Genomic DNA, 17,521 nt, shown 5'->3' with positions numbered 1-17,521 from the left:
TGAGATTCTCTGCCCTTGCCCATGTTTTCCTAATTTAATACATTCGATCCTGCTCTTTAGAATAAATTTGTGTCTGAAACCCACCATAAGCTTGTCTCACAATTTTTCTGAATTATCTTACAAGACAGACCAAATGGTGTACTATTTACTCACTAAGTTTCTATAGTTGGTGGCCTGCCAAACAACAATAACAGCAAAATTTTGAATGGGTTTCTGAATCCAGAGAGAACATCCTTTGTATGTTTTGTGATAATTAATATACTTTATTTGCATTGTAATAAGATAACTTTTTTCTATGGAGCACTGGCTGCTCTTGCAGGAGACCTGGGTTTAATTCCCTGGATCCATATGGCAGATCACAACTGTCTGTAACTCCAGTTCCTGGGGATCTGACACCCTCTTTTGGCTCTGTGGTACTATTCTCACATGATGTGAGACATATATACAGCCTATATACTTATACACATAAAATAGAAGTAAACAAGTCTTTCAAAGTAAGTTAACTTTTGTCCTAGATTACAAACTTTAGATTGTTCAAAGGATGTTTGCATAAATAGTTGTTGAAAATATTTTCAATTCGGTTTCATGGAAATTCTTACTTTACTCAACCCTGCTTTAATGCATTTCTGTGTAAGTACATGATTGGAGAAGGTGGGAGCAATACTTTCAAATGCAACCATTTGTAACTCTGGAGAGGAGTCCTGTGGTTTTGTCTGAAGAAGCACAATAACTCTTCTGGGAAAGTGCCTCCCTTCCCGATTCAGCAGAATCTTCATGTCAGAGCAAGCCCATGTGCTACAGGTATGGAATCATTAGATGGGCCTGAACCTGTATCCAAATTTTGAGACTCCTGTGTCTAACCCAGTTAGATACACATCTTAGGTCTTACTGTGGTGATGGGAAAAGCATTCTTTTTCCACCAGGTTTTCAGAAAGGATGAGACACAGCCTGAAGCTCTGTTAACTCAGTGAGAACGTCGTCTGCACACTCCTTATAGAAGGTATATAGACTCCATCCTGAGAGTCTCAAAGGAGATGGTGGATCCAGCTCTTCCTGACCTTGTATTCTGTGGAGCTGTCATGAGTCAAGCATTGTCACGGCTACCACTGCTAGGTTTGTACCATTAGCAGCAAAATGATTTTATTTGCCATAAGTTAAGAGTCATAAAAATTATAAATTCATTTCTAACTTTTGTCATCTAACTCATGTTTCGCATTATAAAAATATCATATCCACTTTAATTTGGAACATTAAAAATTTTTAAATAATTTGGAACATTAAAAACTGCATCTCTGGTGAGGGGAGATGGTTAAGCGGGTAAAGTGTTCGCTGCACAAGCATGAAGAGCAGAGTTCGGATCCCCAGCTCCCACATGAGAAGTCAGGGACTGTGGCCCGGGCTTGTAATCCCGGTACTGGAAAGGCAGAAAAAGGAGGATGCCTGGAACTCTCTAAGGATCCGGTCTAGCTTACTAGGTGAACGACATGGTTGCTGAGATGCTGTCTCAAAAAGTATTGATGAGAACAAACAAGGAGGACACTTAACCTTGATTTTTGGTCTATACACTAACACAAACATGAGTGAGCATGCATATGTGCACGCGTGCACACACGCACACCGTTGCAAACACACATACATGCACACATGTATCACACATATTCACTCACAAAAATCTACATGTGTTAAGTATTTTGTGTATTGAAACAACAAAACTGTCTGAAGATACATCACAGTAGTTTTTCACTTGAGTGAAAAAGAAGTGTACTTTTGTAGAAATAGTTTATAGGGATGAGTACATCCCTGAGGTGCTTCCCTATTAGACACTTTCAGAACTTTGGTCTTTCAATACTACTGATTGGACTGGGGGTAGCAAGACACCCTGCCTTGGACTATTTATAACCATTTACCACACACCATTTTCTTTAAGCAAGACTGGAATCTTCAACACGTAAATAGTCATTTGGATCCCGTTATCTGAGAGACCATATTGGGGGTCTGCTAGTAGAACAGGGATGCCCTGGCAAAGACATTAAGACCATGTGCCTTCCTTGTAAAGCACAAAGCTGCTTGCCTTAAAGTCCCTATGTTCTGCATCATGGGATAAGTAAACTGTAGGATTTTAAGTTAGGGGCTGTGTGAGGTACCCCATGAAGAGAGCCAAAGATTAGCAAAAGGGGGTGAAGGTATGCAGGAAAGATTTTTCTCCTTTCTGAATTTGACTGAATGCTGGCCCCAAGTGATAAAAAATCATAGTGTTTATCAGGCCTGCTGATAAACACTGATTTTGAAAACGAAATTCTCTGCTTGTTTTAGTTCACTAAAACTTACTTAACTATTCAGCATGCACAGAGGCAGACTGATCTAGAATAACTCAACTGTAATCAAGCCCTTTAAGAATTAATCTGAATAGTCCAGAGTCTGCACCACTGTTTGGCAAAACAGGGTTGAAATCATCAATATACCTGTCTTTACTTGCTGCCTTGTCCACATCCATCCCAAACTGTCTGAACTTTTCATATGTACTCTGTAAAATACCTGAATCTAACAGAAGCTGCAGAAACATTTTTTAACAAAGAATTTGATTTCCAATCATATTAATGCTTTAAACCTTTATTGTCTTTTCCTTACTTCAAATGTTCATCTGAATATTCATTATTGCTAATGTGTGGATTCTACCACCTCTATTCATGGGGATGCTCTTTTATAATACAATGAAATTAGCAATAACATATCAACCAATATTATCTGAAAGATATAGCTTCTCAGGATACAGGGTTTCAGCAGCATAATATTGAAGACAGATTTAAATACTACTTTCCATGGTAAGGAAATACAACAAATTGAAATTCTAATCAGAATATCAAAGCTAGTATATGTTACCAGATCTTTTGACATGCTAACAATAAAAAGTATTGGATACCACATCCTAATCTCCGTTTTTCCATAATCATTTTAATAGTCATCAAGTAGCTAGCTTCAGTGTGGACAATTGAAGAGAGCTTAAAATGCAGTGTGCCAGGAGTGTGTCAGCATGCTGAATAATTTCCTACAAGATTGACCATGTCACACACACACAAAAAAACATTTATAAGTGTCTTTCACTAGACCACAATAAAAGAAAATAAAATTGTTGGCACTTACCGACCCTGCAACCATTTTTAATAACCCCAAATATTTGTATTGTAGGGTATCACATCCTTATCCAACAGCACAATAAAATAATATTAGGGGCAAAGGGATCATATCTTGCATTTTTATTAAATTTTCTCAAAACTCTTCCGTTAGATTTATTTAGGTATTTCTCTCTAAGATCAGCAACATTTCGATGATTTCTGCACATAAGTTAGAATGCACAGAGACATCAGCATATCAATGGCTAAGGAAAGTTCTTGCTGGTTTGCAATGAATAAGTCCTTTTCATCTCCATGGTTTATTATTTCAGAATATTTCAAAATACTGGTATCTTAAGCAACGAATGATGTCTTCAAGTGAACCCTCTTCCCAGAAATAACCGTCAGTGAAATCAGGTGAAATTTTTGTTTTGAACATAAAGGTCTGTTTATGACTTAGAAAACCAGCCTGATCTTATCCATTCTGATACATAAAATTTAGGGGAAATACTCCATTGCTGTGACAGAGATTATCTTTCATATGCTAAACTTCCCTGCTTCTTAGTGGCTGTTTTATCAGGTTGTGTGAGAACCTTCTCATGGCTCTTTACTCAATGCCTTAGAGTATTTTCACATGGAAATTTAAGAGGCTATTTCCTATCATTGTAGTGGCCTTTTTCTCTTATTAGCTGAATTTTGAATAATGCTTATTTTTATGTAGCTATCAGTTAAAGGTGCATGGTCTTACGGGTACTTTTAAAAGTACACATTTTACTCAGAGTTACTTTTAAAAGCACTTTCAAGCTAGAACTTGGCCATACTCGATCCTTAACAGTTTAGTCTAAAATCAGAACCAAAGACACTAGCATAATACTTCCATAACAGACTTTTGAATTTTTCAGCCACAAATATGAAAGAGCAGCAGCAGCAACAACAACAACAAGAAAAGCTACTTTTCTCCACCAAAGGAAACAAGCTGATGTTTGAGCTACAGGTAGGAGCAGCACAGCACATGTACTAGAAATGATTCTACATGCCAAACAGCAAGACTTTCCAGTTGTTAATCTACAGTAGGAAGTTAAAAGTACATACCTTTTCTCCATGATGACTTGCTATTAAAACTGATATCAACTCCTGTTAATGCCTTTTTAACAAAACGGGAAAGAGCAAAGTCACATGTCCTAGGAGGAGGCCTGTGCTAGCTGCTGCTTAATTTCAGTACTGAAGAAAAAAAAAAAAGGCGGGGGCAAAGAGTGAGCATAGACCTTAAAAACAACCCACTTCCTGGGTACATGCAGCTAACCACACATTATTTGACTTAGAGCTAACCTTGCATAGTCAGTTAACAATACCATTATTTACCAATATAATAGTCAGTTTTCCAGTATTGTATATTTGTATGGGCTGCACAAGTTTAATGTGGAGGGGAAAATGTAATAAAATTTTAGCCACCGGGTTGGGTGGGGTCAGGGAAGGAGCTGGTTGTAAGACCAGTGGAAACTTCCTCTTTCTCTGTCTTCTAGTAAAGCCCTAAAAACAGTCTCTCCTGGGCTAACTTATGCATGTTTGTGCTACCAGAAGGCATTGAATATCCACTAGGAAGCCAAGAGGTCACCTCTGACATAGTGCTGGTGCTTGTCTAACTGGTGGCTAAACATACAGGAACCTAGTTGGGTTAACAAGTGCACAGTGCTGTGGGCAGATGGCATTAGAACTTTAGAGCACACAGCCCAGAACCTGCAGGCACTCCAAGAGAGCATGTAGTGCAGGGGACTTGCTTCAGTACTACACATGAATGAGGTTCCACTCTAGCATGTTCTCTCTGTTTCCTAAGCTGTTTGAAACGTGCTGAAGAGCATTTGCTCAAGCTGCGCAATCCTTTGGTCTAACAGAAAGGAAAAGACAAAATAAATGGTTCAAGAGCTGTCCTTTGGGCAAGCTGCTGTGCCTCAGCTGGACCAGATCATACAGTTCCAGGTCTCAGTAACAGCTGTAATATGTGCATGTACATTAAGCTCCAGAGTTCAGAAAATCAGACCCTGGGTTACCAGGCTTGGTTAGCTCCGTGAGATTTGAAGGATAGTCCCAGAAGGGAACCTGTGCCTTCCAAATATGTGAGCAAATAAATCGCAGTCTCTTATCTGCAGATTAATTGGATGAGACCTCCATGGAGGACAGTAGTATGGACAGCTTTACGATGCCATTCAATCCGCTGTCAGACCTCCTTCCTGGATGGACCCTCTTAGGCACATGGGTCCTAAGGGACTTTGGTGAGTGTTTGCTATTGGCGTCAAAGAGAAAGTAGGAAGAATGATGAAAGAAGTGAGGAAAACTGAATTCAGGGACCAATTTTGATTCTGCTGCTTAAACTTGTCCAAGCCATTTACATTTCCTATAATTCAGATAGTCATCTGTATAGTGGAATGCACAGATATGAAAACTGTACTTTAGGGAGAATAATAAATAGATTTAACTAATTTTTATATCTGGAAGAATTGTAGGTATCTTAGTTACCATTAGATTGCCGTGAGGAGACATCATAACCAAGGCAACTCTTAATAAGAGGAAGAATTTAATTGGAGGCTTGCTTCCAGTTTCAGAGGGTTAGTCCATTATCATTGTGGAGGGAAGCAGGTGGGCATGGTACAGGAGCAGTAGCTGAGATCTATACATCCTGACCTACAACCACCAGCAACAGCAAACACACAGAGACACAAAGAGAAAGATACACAGAGAGAAACAGACAGAGAGAGACAGAGAGACTGGGCTTAGTGTGGGCTTGTAATGTCAAAGGCAATTCTCAGTGACACATTTCGTCCAACAAGGCCATGCCTCCCAATCCTTTTCAAACAGTTCTACCAACTAAGGACCAAACATTCAAGCATATGAGCCTATGGGACCAGGAAGCATCCCAGAAATTTAAGACAGTTAATATGAAGCCTTGGTAAAATCTCGCTGGACTCAGAAATCAAGGATGAGCAGTATAACTTAGATGTCTCTGTAAAAGCAAGTATTAATAAAATATATTAACTGGAGTCAAAGGTGCATTTTCTTTTCACAAGGCTTTGTCTTGGTTTGGTCTATGAGGAGTGATGGATACTCATCCCGATTAAGGCTCTCGGTCCCATGTTGTCACTTATTGGTAGACAGGTTCATTCATTCACAGAAGGAGTACTTAGTGAGTGCTTGCAGTGAGCTACACATTAGGGCAAGCAGTTCCTTCTACCCTTGGTTTTAATCCTCAAAATGCCTTCATGAATCAGTCAATATTAGTATACTATTTTTATATATAAGAAAAATGAGATTTATTTGTGGGCCAAATTAGTAGAGAGGAACCAGGAGTCAAACTCTGAGGCTCTAATCTTGGAGCCCCTATTATAACTAAACAGGCCATCACTGTACAGCATAGCTCTGAGTGAGTGATACTGAATCCTGAAGTTCCACTTTCAGAATTTCATTTAGTTTCTCTACTGCTGAGCACAATGGACTTTGAAGTTAGGAGTCATTTCCAGGAGAAGCATTGAAGCCAATTTCCCAGAATGTCTTCTAAAATTTAAATGCGTATCAAATAAATGAAATGAAGTCCACTATAACCAGAAATATACTGTGTTCATAGATGCGAAGCAGTGGCTTGGCATCAGCTTGCCCAGGTCAGCCTACAAATAGACTCAACACAGTCCTGATTAGAACTATAGTGGGAACCTTTGGAGAGAGCCACTAGCAACTTCCAGAATTTCTGTAGAAGTATGAATATCTAAAGAATTCGAGCTCGTTTGGGAATAATAACAAAAAGTCAGCTAACTTGGTCGCTAAATATTAACATGCTACAAAAACATAGCTATATATATATATATATATATATATATATATATATATATATATTAAAATTGGACACAGTGGTGTAGGCCCACAATCTCCACACTTAGGAGTTAGAGGCAAGGAAAACAGACAGTTAAAATCTGGCCTCAGCTACATATTGAGTTCAAGGACAGCCTGGGTTTCTTTCACAAGACCCTCTTTCAAAGAATAATCAATCAGTGTTTTAATACCTAAATCAATGTTATTAGTATATTATAACATTGTATACAATAATTAATATAAAAGACATTATTTGAAAATTAAATATGTGATGAAAGCATCATCCTAAGGTAAATCAGAAGGAATCATTTGTTTTGTAGATAGTGTTGGCAGGACACACCCACTAAGCAGATATAAATGGACAGATGTACATGGGTCTAGCCCTACATTAGATTACATGTAGTGAGAGATGTGGTGATATATTGTGTACCCCAGTAAAGCTTACCTGGGGATCAGAGGACAGAGCCAGCCACTAAATCAGACATAGAGATCAGGCAGTGGTGGTACACACCTTTAATCCTATCACTTGGGAGGCAGAGATTCGTCTGTGTAGCTTGAGTTTTTCTGCCTTGCCCACAGTCAGGACAAATCTCTGTCACCCGCCAGTCCCACAGCCGCTCAGACCCAACCAAGTAAACACAGAGACTTTTATTGCTTACAAACTGTATGGCCGTGGCAGACTTCTTGCTAACTTTTCTTATATCTTAAAGTAACCCATTTCTAGAAATCTATACCTCGCCACGTGGCTGGTGGCTTATCGGCGTCTTCACATGCTGCTGGTCATGGCGGTGGCTGCAGCGTCTCTGGTCATGGCGGCGGCTGCAGCCAGTCCTTCTGCCTTCCTGTCCTTTTATTTCTCCTCTCTGTTAGTCCCGCCTATCTTTCCTGCCTAGCCACAGCCGATCAGGTTTTATTTATTGACCAATCAGAACAACTTGACATACAGACCATCCCCCAGCACAGCCAAGTGCAGACCATCTCAGACACCTGCACTCAGGCCCATGGTCCTAATCATCCTCTATGCGGACCTGCTGGGTAACGCCACAAGGAACCCAAGAAGGGCTCCCACAGGACATACATTAACATCCCACAGCACGTCTGGATCTCTGTGAGTTCAAGGCCACACTGGGCTACCTGAGAGAAACAGAACCAGGTAGTGGTGACACACACCTTTAATTCCAGGAAGTAATATTGCAGGACACAGAAAGGTACATAAGGCATGAGGAAATAGGAACTTGCTCTCTTGAGGCTGAGGATTTTGTAGAGGTAAGCTAGTGGCTGGCTGTTCTGCTTCTCTGATCTTTCAGCTTTCACCCCAATATCTGGCTCTTTTTTTTTTTTTATTAGAAGACCTTTTAAGATTTATGTTATAGATAGACCCACCCCTAATGAGTTAAACCTATACTTGAGGTTAAATCCTGATGCTGATACAGTGAAGTGAATAAATCATAAAGGCTATCTTTCCATTACCATGGGAAAAGAGCAAATATATGTAGATTGGGCTACAAAATAATTAACCATTTCTATTACAGATATAACAGACATAGATGACTGAAAAAGAAAACCTAGTAGAAAATGCATATATTTCCAAAAGATGTACATAAACCAATTTTAAAAACTTCTAGGTAGGCTAATTTGGATAAAAAAAAAATGGAGTTGGATGAAATATTCATGAAAATGCTCTACTATCCAACCAGTGCATGAAGGGAAGTACCAAGAGTAATCACAATAAAACTAGTTCCACAGCTTCCACTGAAATGTTCAAGGTCTGGATGTGAATGTGTGGAAGAGAAAATGACCGACATTGGTGAGACTATGAACAAGCCATTCTAATAAGCAATCTCAGAAAAAAAAAAAGCAAAATACAATACACTCAGTTTCTCTCTTTGCTCCAGCACCCTGACTGTAGTATCCATAATGGTCTAGAGAATTCTTCCTACAGAGTATTTTCACCCCATCATATGTCGATGGGTCTTGATCCTGGCTTTTATGTCTCAGGTAGTACCTGTGTTAGTGGTGGAAGGGGGAAAGTCTATGGGTCCTCTGAATGGATGCTGTGAGATGAACACTCCAGGAACACAGAACAGGGTCAATAGGTATTGCTAGGATGAGGATTACTGAGAGTCCATGTGAGAGAGAGGAGAAGCAGTTATCTCTCTTGGAGGACAGTGCTTATTGAGCACTTTCCACATGCCATGCATACAGCTTTAAGATCTGCCTCTGGATTTATGGATGTTGTAGATAAGAAGTTGGAGTCTTCCCAAATTACTCATATTGAAACCCCAACCCCTAGAAGTTAAGTTTGGGGTTATGGTTTGAATAAGAGCTCCTATAAAAGGGACCCTATGAAAATAGCTCACTTTTTCTACCATATGAAGTCATAATCAGAAGGCAGCATCCATGTGGAATAATCCTTGTCAGATTCTGAATCTGCTGTCATCAGAGTTGATCTTCCCAGCCTGTTTTCTTTAAGCTGCTGAATTTATACCAAAACAGGCAAAAATAATGGCATATTATACTCTAGATTAAAAAGAAATAAGTCTCTGGGACATACTTAGATGTTAAATATGAATAAGGAGAGAGAAAGAAAGGTGCGGTGGTGAGGAATCACATTATTTGCTGGATAAGAGATGTCAGAGAACAGGGGGAAGTGACGAAAGCAGCGTCCTTGGTGGTGAGACTGAGATATCACAGGCTAGGAGGAATACTCCATCTGGTACTCCTGAGAAACTGTATGGAATTCTGTGCAACTCTAGTGAGCACTGAAGAATGGACCAAGCTGTCAAAATTGCCCACAGCAGAAATGACTGGGTCATGGACCAAGCTGGACCATCAGCAGAGGGCAATGGTTCAGTTCTGGAGGAGTTTGAGAATAGACTGCATTTTGTCTTGAGCAGCAAAAAATACATCAAATGTAGATAAGACCGAATGGCTTCAGAAGAGCAGCACCGAGGCTGTACATAGTGCTACTGACATTGACCTCTGAGAAGCTGGCTGTGCTCACAGTGCGCTTATCCAATGTGCAGCTGGATATGAAGGTGAGAGACAAGGGAAAGAGCTGAGCTAACAGTGTCTATTTGGAAGTCAGCAACATTCAGCATTTACTTGTGTGAGACTGGGTGTGAAAGCCTAAAGTGATCGTAGAACAGAGAAAGGTCAAGGCAGGACTCTCAGTGCCCAATCGAAAGATTGTGAAAGAAAAAGAAGAAAAGAAAAAAAAAAAAAAACAGCCACAGCCAAAAGGACTAAAACAGTCTAAGGAAGAGGAGGAGGTCCTTGAAGAGTTTGATGCCTTAAAAAGTCAAATTAAAATGTTTCTTTGAGAGATTTATAAATTGTCAAATGCTGGTGATGGCTCCAGAATTAAATGGAAGTGGTCAAATTGCCTTTGGATAGGAAATGGTGGAAGTCACTGTGACTTTGATAAAAACAGTTCTTGTTGGATATACAGGGAAGAAATCTTGTTATACAGGGCTGGTGTCATGGCTCAGGAGGTAAAGGAGCTTACTGTCAATTCTGATGACCTGTGCTTGACCCCTGGGACCTACATGATGAAAAGAAAGAACTACATCTTAGAAGATATTATTTGACCATGACACATGCATCTTAGTGTAAACGCGCACGCGCACACACACACACACACACACACACACACACATACACGTAATTTGGAAAAGAAAGACTTTATTTTAATAGACTTGTAACGGGACGTATCCCCATGTTTAAGGAGCTCTTATGTGAAAGGAAAAGGTAGAAGTGGGAGGGATTGTGTGGTACCCAAGAGAGAAATGGAGCCACAGAGACTTATTTTATGTGTTTTTGCTTTTTCCGGATGGGAAAAGAAGACACAAATTTGGAGGATGAGTCTTTAGAGGGAAAAAGTGACAGTGCATGCATGGAAAGAAAAAAGCAGAGAGGATTGTGGAAAATGTCCTGAGAGGGGAGAGATGCACCGGAATCAGGAATGACTGTGAGCCTTGGCCTTGACTAGGAGTCTGGGGCACAGTCTGGGAAGCAGAGATCCTGCCTGAATTCCTGGGCAGGGTGCAGAAATATAGAGATTCCTGTGTTCAGAGTCACTAAAAGTTCCCTTCTGGTTGTCAGCAACAGGAAAACAGTAAGGCTTAGAGAAAATGGGACAAAGAATTTGAGGTTTTAGGAAATGGGAGGCAGTCCAACAGTACAGCTTCTGTACTTCAGGAGCGTCAGAACCAAGTTGCATCCTTGAGCTTGGACAGAGAGCCCTGAAGAATGTTTATATTGGTTTGGGGAACTTCTCTGAGGACCACAGAAGTACCTGGGACTTCTGTGTGGTTTTAAGGACTGATGGGGTTGGGAAAGATGGGTATAAAATATTCTAAAAGTTTTAATTCCTCATACAAGAATGGATAGTACACATGAGAATCAGATATTTGTAGGGGAAAGAATATGACAACCCTCACAAACAAGTGTTACATTATCCCAGGGGAAAGAAACAGGATTGTGGTGATACTGTGTTCCCCAGTATATTGTGCATCCTAACAAATTTATCTGGGGTCAGAGAACAAAACAGCCACTAGATATAGAGGCCAGAAAATGGTGGTATACACACACACACACACACACACACACACACACACACACACACACACCTTTAATCTTAGCATCCCCAAGGCAGAGATTTGTCTGGGTCTCTGTGAGTTCAAAGCCATACTGGAAACAGCCAGGTATGGTGACACATGCTTTTAATCCCAAGAAGTGATGGCAAGAAGCAGAAAGGTATATAAGGTGTGAGGAACAGGAACTAGATGCCTGTTAAGCTTTTAGGCTTTTGAGCAGCAGTTCAGATGAGATCCATTCGGATGAGGACACAGAGGCTTCCAGTTTGAGGAAACAGGATCAGCTGAGGAATTGGCAAGGTGAGGTGACTGTGGCTTGTTCTTCTTCTCTGATCTTCTAGCATTCACCCCAATACCTAGCTTCAGGTTTGATTTTGTTGATGATGAGGTAAGGCAGAGAGTAAACATATTATTAGTTAATATATCCAAAGTAGAACAATTACAGAGAATGTAAAGCAAAGGCACCAGGCAGCAATCATACACAGCTCTTTCAAGACAGATATGAATTTGATAGGGACTGCTTGAGGTTGAAAAGAAGAGACGATTTTGTTCTTTTCAGGTCTCCAGTAAAACCCATGTGAACTCGAATGAAGCAGTAAAGAGGAATTTTGTTGCTATAACACAAAACAGAAAACTTGCTGGAGCAATGACTCAAAAAGTGTCATTAGCTACAATTTAGACATTGACACTTCACAGTGAGGTGAGAAAAGGAAACAGATGACCTTTCTGATAAGATAACATTGGTACAAGACTTGAAACAACTCAGGTGCACAACCAGAGAACTAAGATCCAAGACAGGGAAAAGTAGAGGCAAAGTTCAGTTGGCTTAGCAATTTGAATTATAACTGGAATGTTTGTTTGTCTGGCAGCAAAGAACAAATGGGAGCGGGGTTTGGGATGTCAAGGTGAGAAAAGGGTTTCGTGCATATTGTACAAGTTACCAAGGGGGGCAGTGACAATGTAAAGATAAGAGCATGCAATTTCTTCATGCACCCCCTCACCTCCATCAAAGCACGGTAATTGCACCTTGATATAGCATATTCATCTTACATGTTTGCGTTTTATATCAAGAAGGGCTACACTCCTGTGATTTGTTTAAATGTCTACAAAGTGAAGTCTCCAAAGGCTTCACTGGGTTCGGGGATGGACTTCTGGGCTGGGGGATGGACTTCTAGGGTACAGGGCTGTGGGTAACGCAGGTGGGCCTGACCTCTGGGCCTCGGGCGCCATTTTGAGAATCCTAAATATTTCCCTCTCTGATGAGAGAAGCAGGAGCAAGAGGTGTATTTACGAGAGGCCATTGTTTCCGGCAGTGGTGATGTAAGCTGTGGTGGAAACTTCCTGTTGCAGCAACACTGCCTGCTGAGATGATGTGCTCTGCCTGCACAGGCAACACTGTACATGCACAAATTAAAGCTAAGCACACAGCCAAGCCACCTTCTCTGAAAGAAAGCCGGCGCTCAGAAGGATGGCCTGCGTGGAAATCTCCAGCTAACTGAGCGAAGTTGAACGCGACCCCCTGGCCAGGAAGCTTCTAATCCAGAGGGAAGGAGGAGATGGCACCAAGGCCGTCTGAAGCAGTGAGTTAGAAAAACCATTGCTGCTTGGAATCCAGACCAGAGACTGGCTATGACTGCAACATAAGAGGAACTTGAAAAAAAAAAGAAAACAGGAAAGCTTATGAAAGCAAGGCACAAGGCAGAGCAAAAGTTGAAGAGAAACTGAAAATGAGTTCACGCTGAGGCGCTAAAATTATAATCACAACTCTCCTATTTGAAACCCAAAGGTAGAATTCCATGCTAAACTGCTGTTCGGACAGTGAAACCTCCCTGCCCTTTTCAAGAAGCAAACTGGAAATCTCCATGCAGCAAGTGCTTTACTGAAACTGAAGTGCTCAGCAGCTCAGCAGTCTACCCCCCCCCCACCCCCCAGCATTAGCAGAAGGTGTTCGCACACAATATAAAAATGCACCCTTATCCAGAAGCTGTCAGCCTTTGCCAAAGCAAGTAGTGAAAATGAAGAACACGACCAAGAGGTTCCTTAGAGACAGATGTCAAACAAAACCTGGGGTTTGGTCAGCACCTGTCTGAAAGGACTGACAAAAGCCTGTGTTGCTTAGGCGGCCTCTGGGGCCTCTCTGACCAACAATTTCTGAGAAGGAATCACTCTCCCAGGGACCTTTTTCTCACTGCTTCTGGAAGCAGCGGTGTTTAGTCGAGCAGAGGGTGGCTTGGGCTTACAACACAGTAAATTTCCACGTGGTTTCTTCCTACAGCCCTCCTTAGCTCCTCCTCCGCCCTGCCCCCTCCCCACTCCCTCTTCTTAAGCTTTCCCACATCCAGTACCCTCCCTACTTTCCTTTTGCCTGTGTTCTACTCGGCCTCTCCTAAAAGGAACACTTCCCCCCAAGATCCCGTTCCTAGTTCCCACAGGAAATCCAGGTTAAATAAACAGCACTGACGCCCCTAGCCAGGGCGCACATTTGCGAGAGAGAATGGGCATCCTTTGTCTTGCCTGGGTTACCTCACTGCCTCACTCAACGTAAGTTCCCCAATCTCGTCCATTGACCTGAAATTTTTATGACTTTATTTTTCTTCACAGTTGAAAAATAAACTTTTTCTGTGTGTATGTATAACATTTTCATTATACGTTCTTCTGCTGGTGGACATCTTGCCTTCTTCCATTTCCTGGCTATTGTGAATAGAGCAGCAATGAACCTGGGTGTGCAAAAACACACTAGTGTGATGTAATGTCCTTCATGTATGTGTCCAAGAGTGCTATAAATGGGTGAGAAGGCAGCTAGACTTCTAGTTCTCTGAGAAGCCTACAGACAGGTTTCTGAAGTGTCTACACGAATTTACATTTTTACCAACTGTAAAGGTCCCCTTTTCCACATCCCCACCAACATTTATAGTCATTTCTGTTCCTGGTGTTGACCATTTGGATGGAAGCTGGATAGAATCTTAAAGTACCTTTGAACCACATTTCCTGATGACTGAAAATGTTGAACTCCTTCTTAAATGTTAATTTTCCATTCATATTTTTTCATTTTGACAACTTTATTTAGTTCCAAAGCCCTTTTTTTCCCTGTTTGTTTGTTTTTGTTTTTTACATCCAGACCAAAGTTTGCCTGTTTGTCTCTCCTCCTCTCCTCGCAGGAACCCCCACCCCCCCACACACACCTCCATCCACTCCTGTCTTTCTCTTTAGAAAAGGGCAGACCTCCCATGGATATCATCCAGCCACAGTATAATAAGTTGCAGTGAGACTAGGCATCTCCTCCTCTGTTAAGGCTGGATGAGGCAATGTGGTGGGAAGAATGGGTCCCCAAATCAGGCAGCAGAGTCAGAGGCATCCCCTGCTCCCACTGTTAGGAGTCCCACAAGAAGACCAAGCTACACAACTGTCACACATATGCAGGGGGCCTAGGTCAATCCCAGGCAGGCTCCCTGGTTATTAGTCCAGTCTCTGTGAGCCCCTATGAGCCCAGGTTGGTTGATTCTGTGGGTTTTCTTGTGGTGCTCTTGACCCACTGGCTTCTGCAATCCTTCCTCTCCCTCTTCAGCAGGATTCCCTGAGCTCTGCTTAATGTTTGGCTGTGGGTCTCTGCATCTGTTATCATCAATTGCTGGGTGAAGCTTCTCTGAGAGCAGTTGGGCTAGGCACCCATCTGTTCTTCTGCCTGGTGTGATCTGTCTCACAGCTCATTTGTAATATACTATTTTTATTAATTTCTGAGAATGTTTGTATTTTGATCATTTATCCTGACTCCTCCTAGAGCCATACCTACCTTTCTATACACCCAATTTACCCTCAACTTGTCCTCTCCCTTTTCTATGTATCAATCAAATCTAAGTTTTACTATCTATAACTTGATAGGTCTGGAGCCATCCACTGGTGCATGCTCAACCTAACAGGGTCCACACCTTTCAAGAGATTAATTTTGAGTCCCTCAACTTAATTTGTCGCTTAACTCAGACAAAGTTTTGGTGGACTCTGTGGGGTTTTTCTTCACCAGATTATATAATTTGAAAAGAAACCATTTAAATGCTTTCTTATCTGAGTGTCCTCCCTCTCTCCCTCCTTCCCTGCCTGTCTCTCTCGTTTTCTTTCTTTCTTTTGCCAGCTGCTGTAGCTAGGATTTCCAATAACACATAGAACAGAAGTGGAAAGGGGGCATCTTTCCCTTTCTAATCTTCAGGAAACATCTTTAAGGTCTTCTCTTTTGAAGCCAGCAATGAGCTTCCTGCACACGGCCTTCCTGCTCGTGAGAAACCTTCCTTCTATATGGACCTTGTTGAGGGCTTTTGTTCCCCCTTCATCAAAATACCTATCATTTGTTACATGTATTTGAAAGTCAATATAAATCCATTTCAGGCACTTCTTGAGCATACACTAAGATATTTCTGCCAGAGAACAGCATGGATATTGGTCAACATCACGATATCCTGCATTTTGATTTTTAAAACAATATGAATGGAAAGCCTTTTAGCATTAACTTTTATACTCTAAGCTGAAACCCTCTCAGATGCAGGGGTTGTTAAACTTTTATAAGTAAAGTTTGCATTACTATTTCAATATTTTATATTATAATTTCTACTCAGTGTGTTCAACACAGAAACACAACATAAGCTTGTCTGGTGTGTTAGGTTCAAATGTAATGCCAAGATCTCTGTGAAAGAACAAAATAACAAAGCTAAAGAAACTTGATTTTCACCTCTAGGCCTGCCTGAAGGAACCCACACGCACCCTCCCCTCCTATGGAATAATCCTCTTGTACACTATAAAGATTTGTTATTTGAATTGGTTTAATAAAACGCTGATTGGCCAGTAGTCAGGCAGGAAGTATAGTTGGGGCAACCCAACTAAGGATGACAGGAAGGAGAAGGGTGGAGTCAGGAGTTGCCAGTTAGATGCAGAGAGCAGGAGATGATTGCATGTGCCATGCTAGTCAAGGTAATGCCATGTGGCAGAGCATAAATAAGGAATATGGGTTCATTTAAAATGTAAAAGTTAGCTAGTAACAAGCTATCTGCTGAGTATAAGTAAAATTAAGCCTCTGAGTCAGTTATTTGGGATATGGCAGTTGGGACAGGAAACATCTGTTTACACACACCATGATGATAATGATAATGGACTGAACCTCTGAAACTGTAAGTCAGTCCCAATTAAATGTTTTCCTTTATAAGAGTTGCTATGGTCATGGTGTCTCTTCAAAACAATAGAGATCCTAAGACAGAAGTTGGTACCAGAAACTGGGGTATTGTTGTGTTAGGCCTGACTATGCTTTTGCTTAGAGGAATGTGGACTTTGGGACTTTGGATTAGAAAAGCTGTTGAATGCTTTAAATGGGGGCTTAATGGGTCATCCTAGTGGGAACATGGAAGGCAGTAGTGCTGAGTGGGATTTGAAGTGTTGGGGCCTGGCTCGAAAGGTTTTGGAGGAGAATATTCATCTGTGGTCTAGAGACTGCCCTTTGGATATTTTGGTGAAGAATGTGGCTGCTTTTTGCCCTTGTCTGAAAAGTCTGCCAAAGGCTAAATTAAAGAGTTTTGGATTAGTTTTATTGGCAGAGGAAATTTCAAAACAGCCTACTATTGACTCTTTCATGTGGTTATTGTTGTATTTTGAAAATGGAGGGAAGGAATCACACCATACAACAGGGCCCATGTAGGAGGTTTATTGAGGGCAAGGGGTGAGAGAAGGGGGCAGGGACCAGTCCCTGGGGACAAGGAAGGGAAAGAGAAAGAGACGAGAGGTGGGCAAGGCCAACCTTTTATAAAGAAACATAGTGAATGCTCACAGGAGGTGCTCGTAGTGGCTGCAGTTGAGGTGTATCCTATCAGGACCCTAAGGGCAGGCCAGTAGAGATGCCTAAATGCTGACATTCCTCTCTTTTGTTTATTATAAAAAGGTGAGGAGTTACAAAGGGGTAGTAGGTGAGACGGGGAAGAG

At 41.3% G+C, this 17,521-nt stretch overlaps 1 protein-coding gene across 3 annotated transcripts in view; it reads right to left on the bottom strand.

Annotated features, from left to right (window-relative positions):
• The window catches only part of Arhgap15 (Rho GTPase activating protein 15), a 602,692-nt gene extending 598,342 nt beyond the window's left edge, over window positions 1-4,350 (bottom strand). The window contains exon 1 of one of the 3 annotated variants that reach the window (XM_037204746.1): window positions 4,203-4,350. In XM_037204746.1, coding sequence (XP_037060641.1) covers window positions 4,203-4,213 — 11 coding nt within the window. In that variant the 5' untranslated portion in view covers window positions 4,214-4,350. The remainder of the gene's footprint in view (window positions 1-4,202) is intronic. The other 2 variants (XM_028881759.2, XM_037204747.1) reach the window with 2 other exon arrangements.
• Between the last annotated feature and the right edge of the window lie 13,171 nt (window positions 4,351-17,521).

Source organism: Peromyscus leucopus, chromosome 4, assembly GCF_004664715.2.
Source record: "Peromyscus leucopus breed LL Stock chromosome 4, UCI_PerLeu_2.1, whole genome shotgun sequence".
Taxonomy (NCBI): Eukaryota; Metazoa; Chordata; class Mammalia; order Rodentia; family Cricetidae; genus Peromyscus; species Peromyscus leucopus.
The sequence above is the reverse complement of the archived record's forward strand: the minus strand, read 5'-3'. Positions and strand labels throughout refer to the sequence as shown.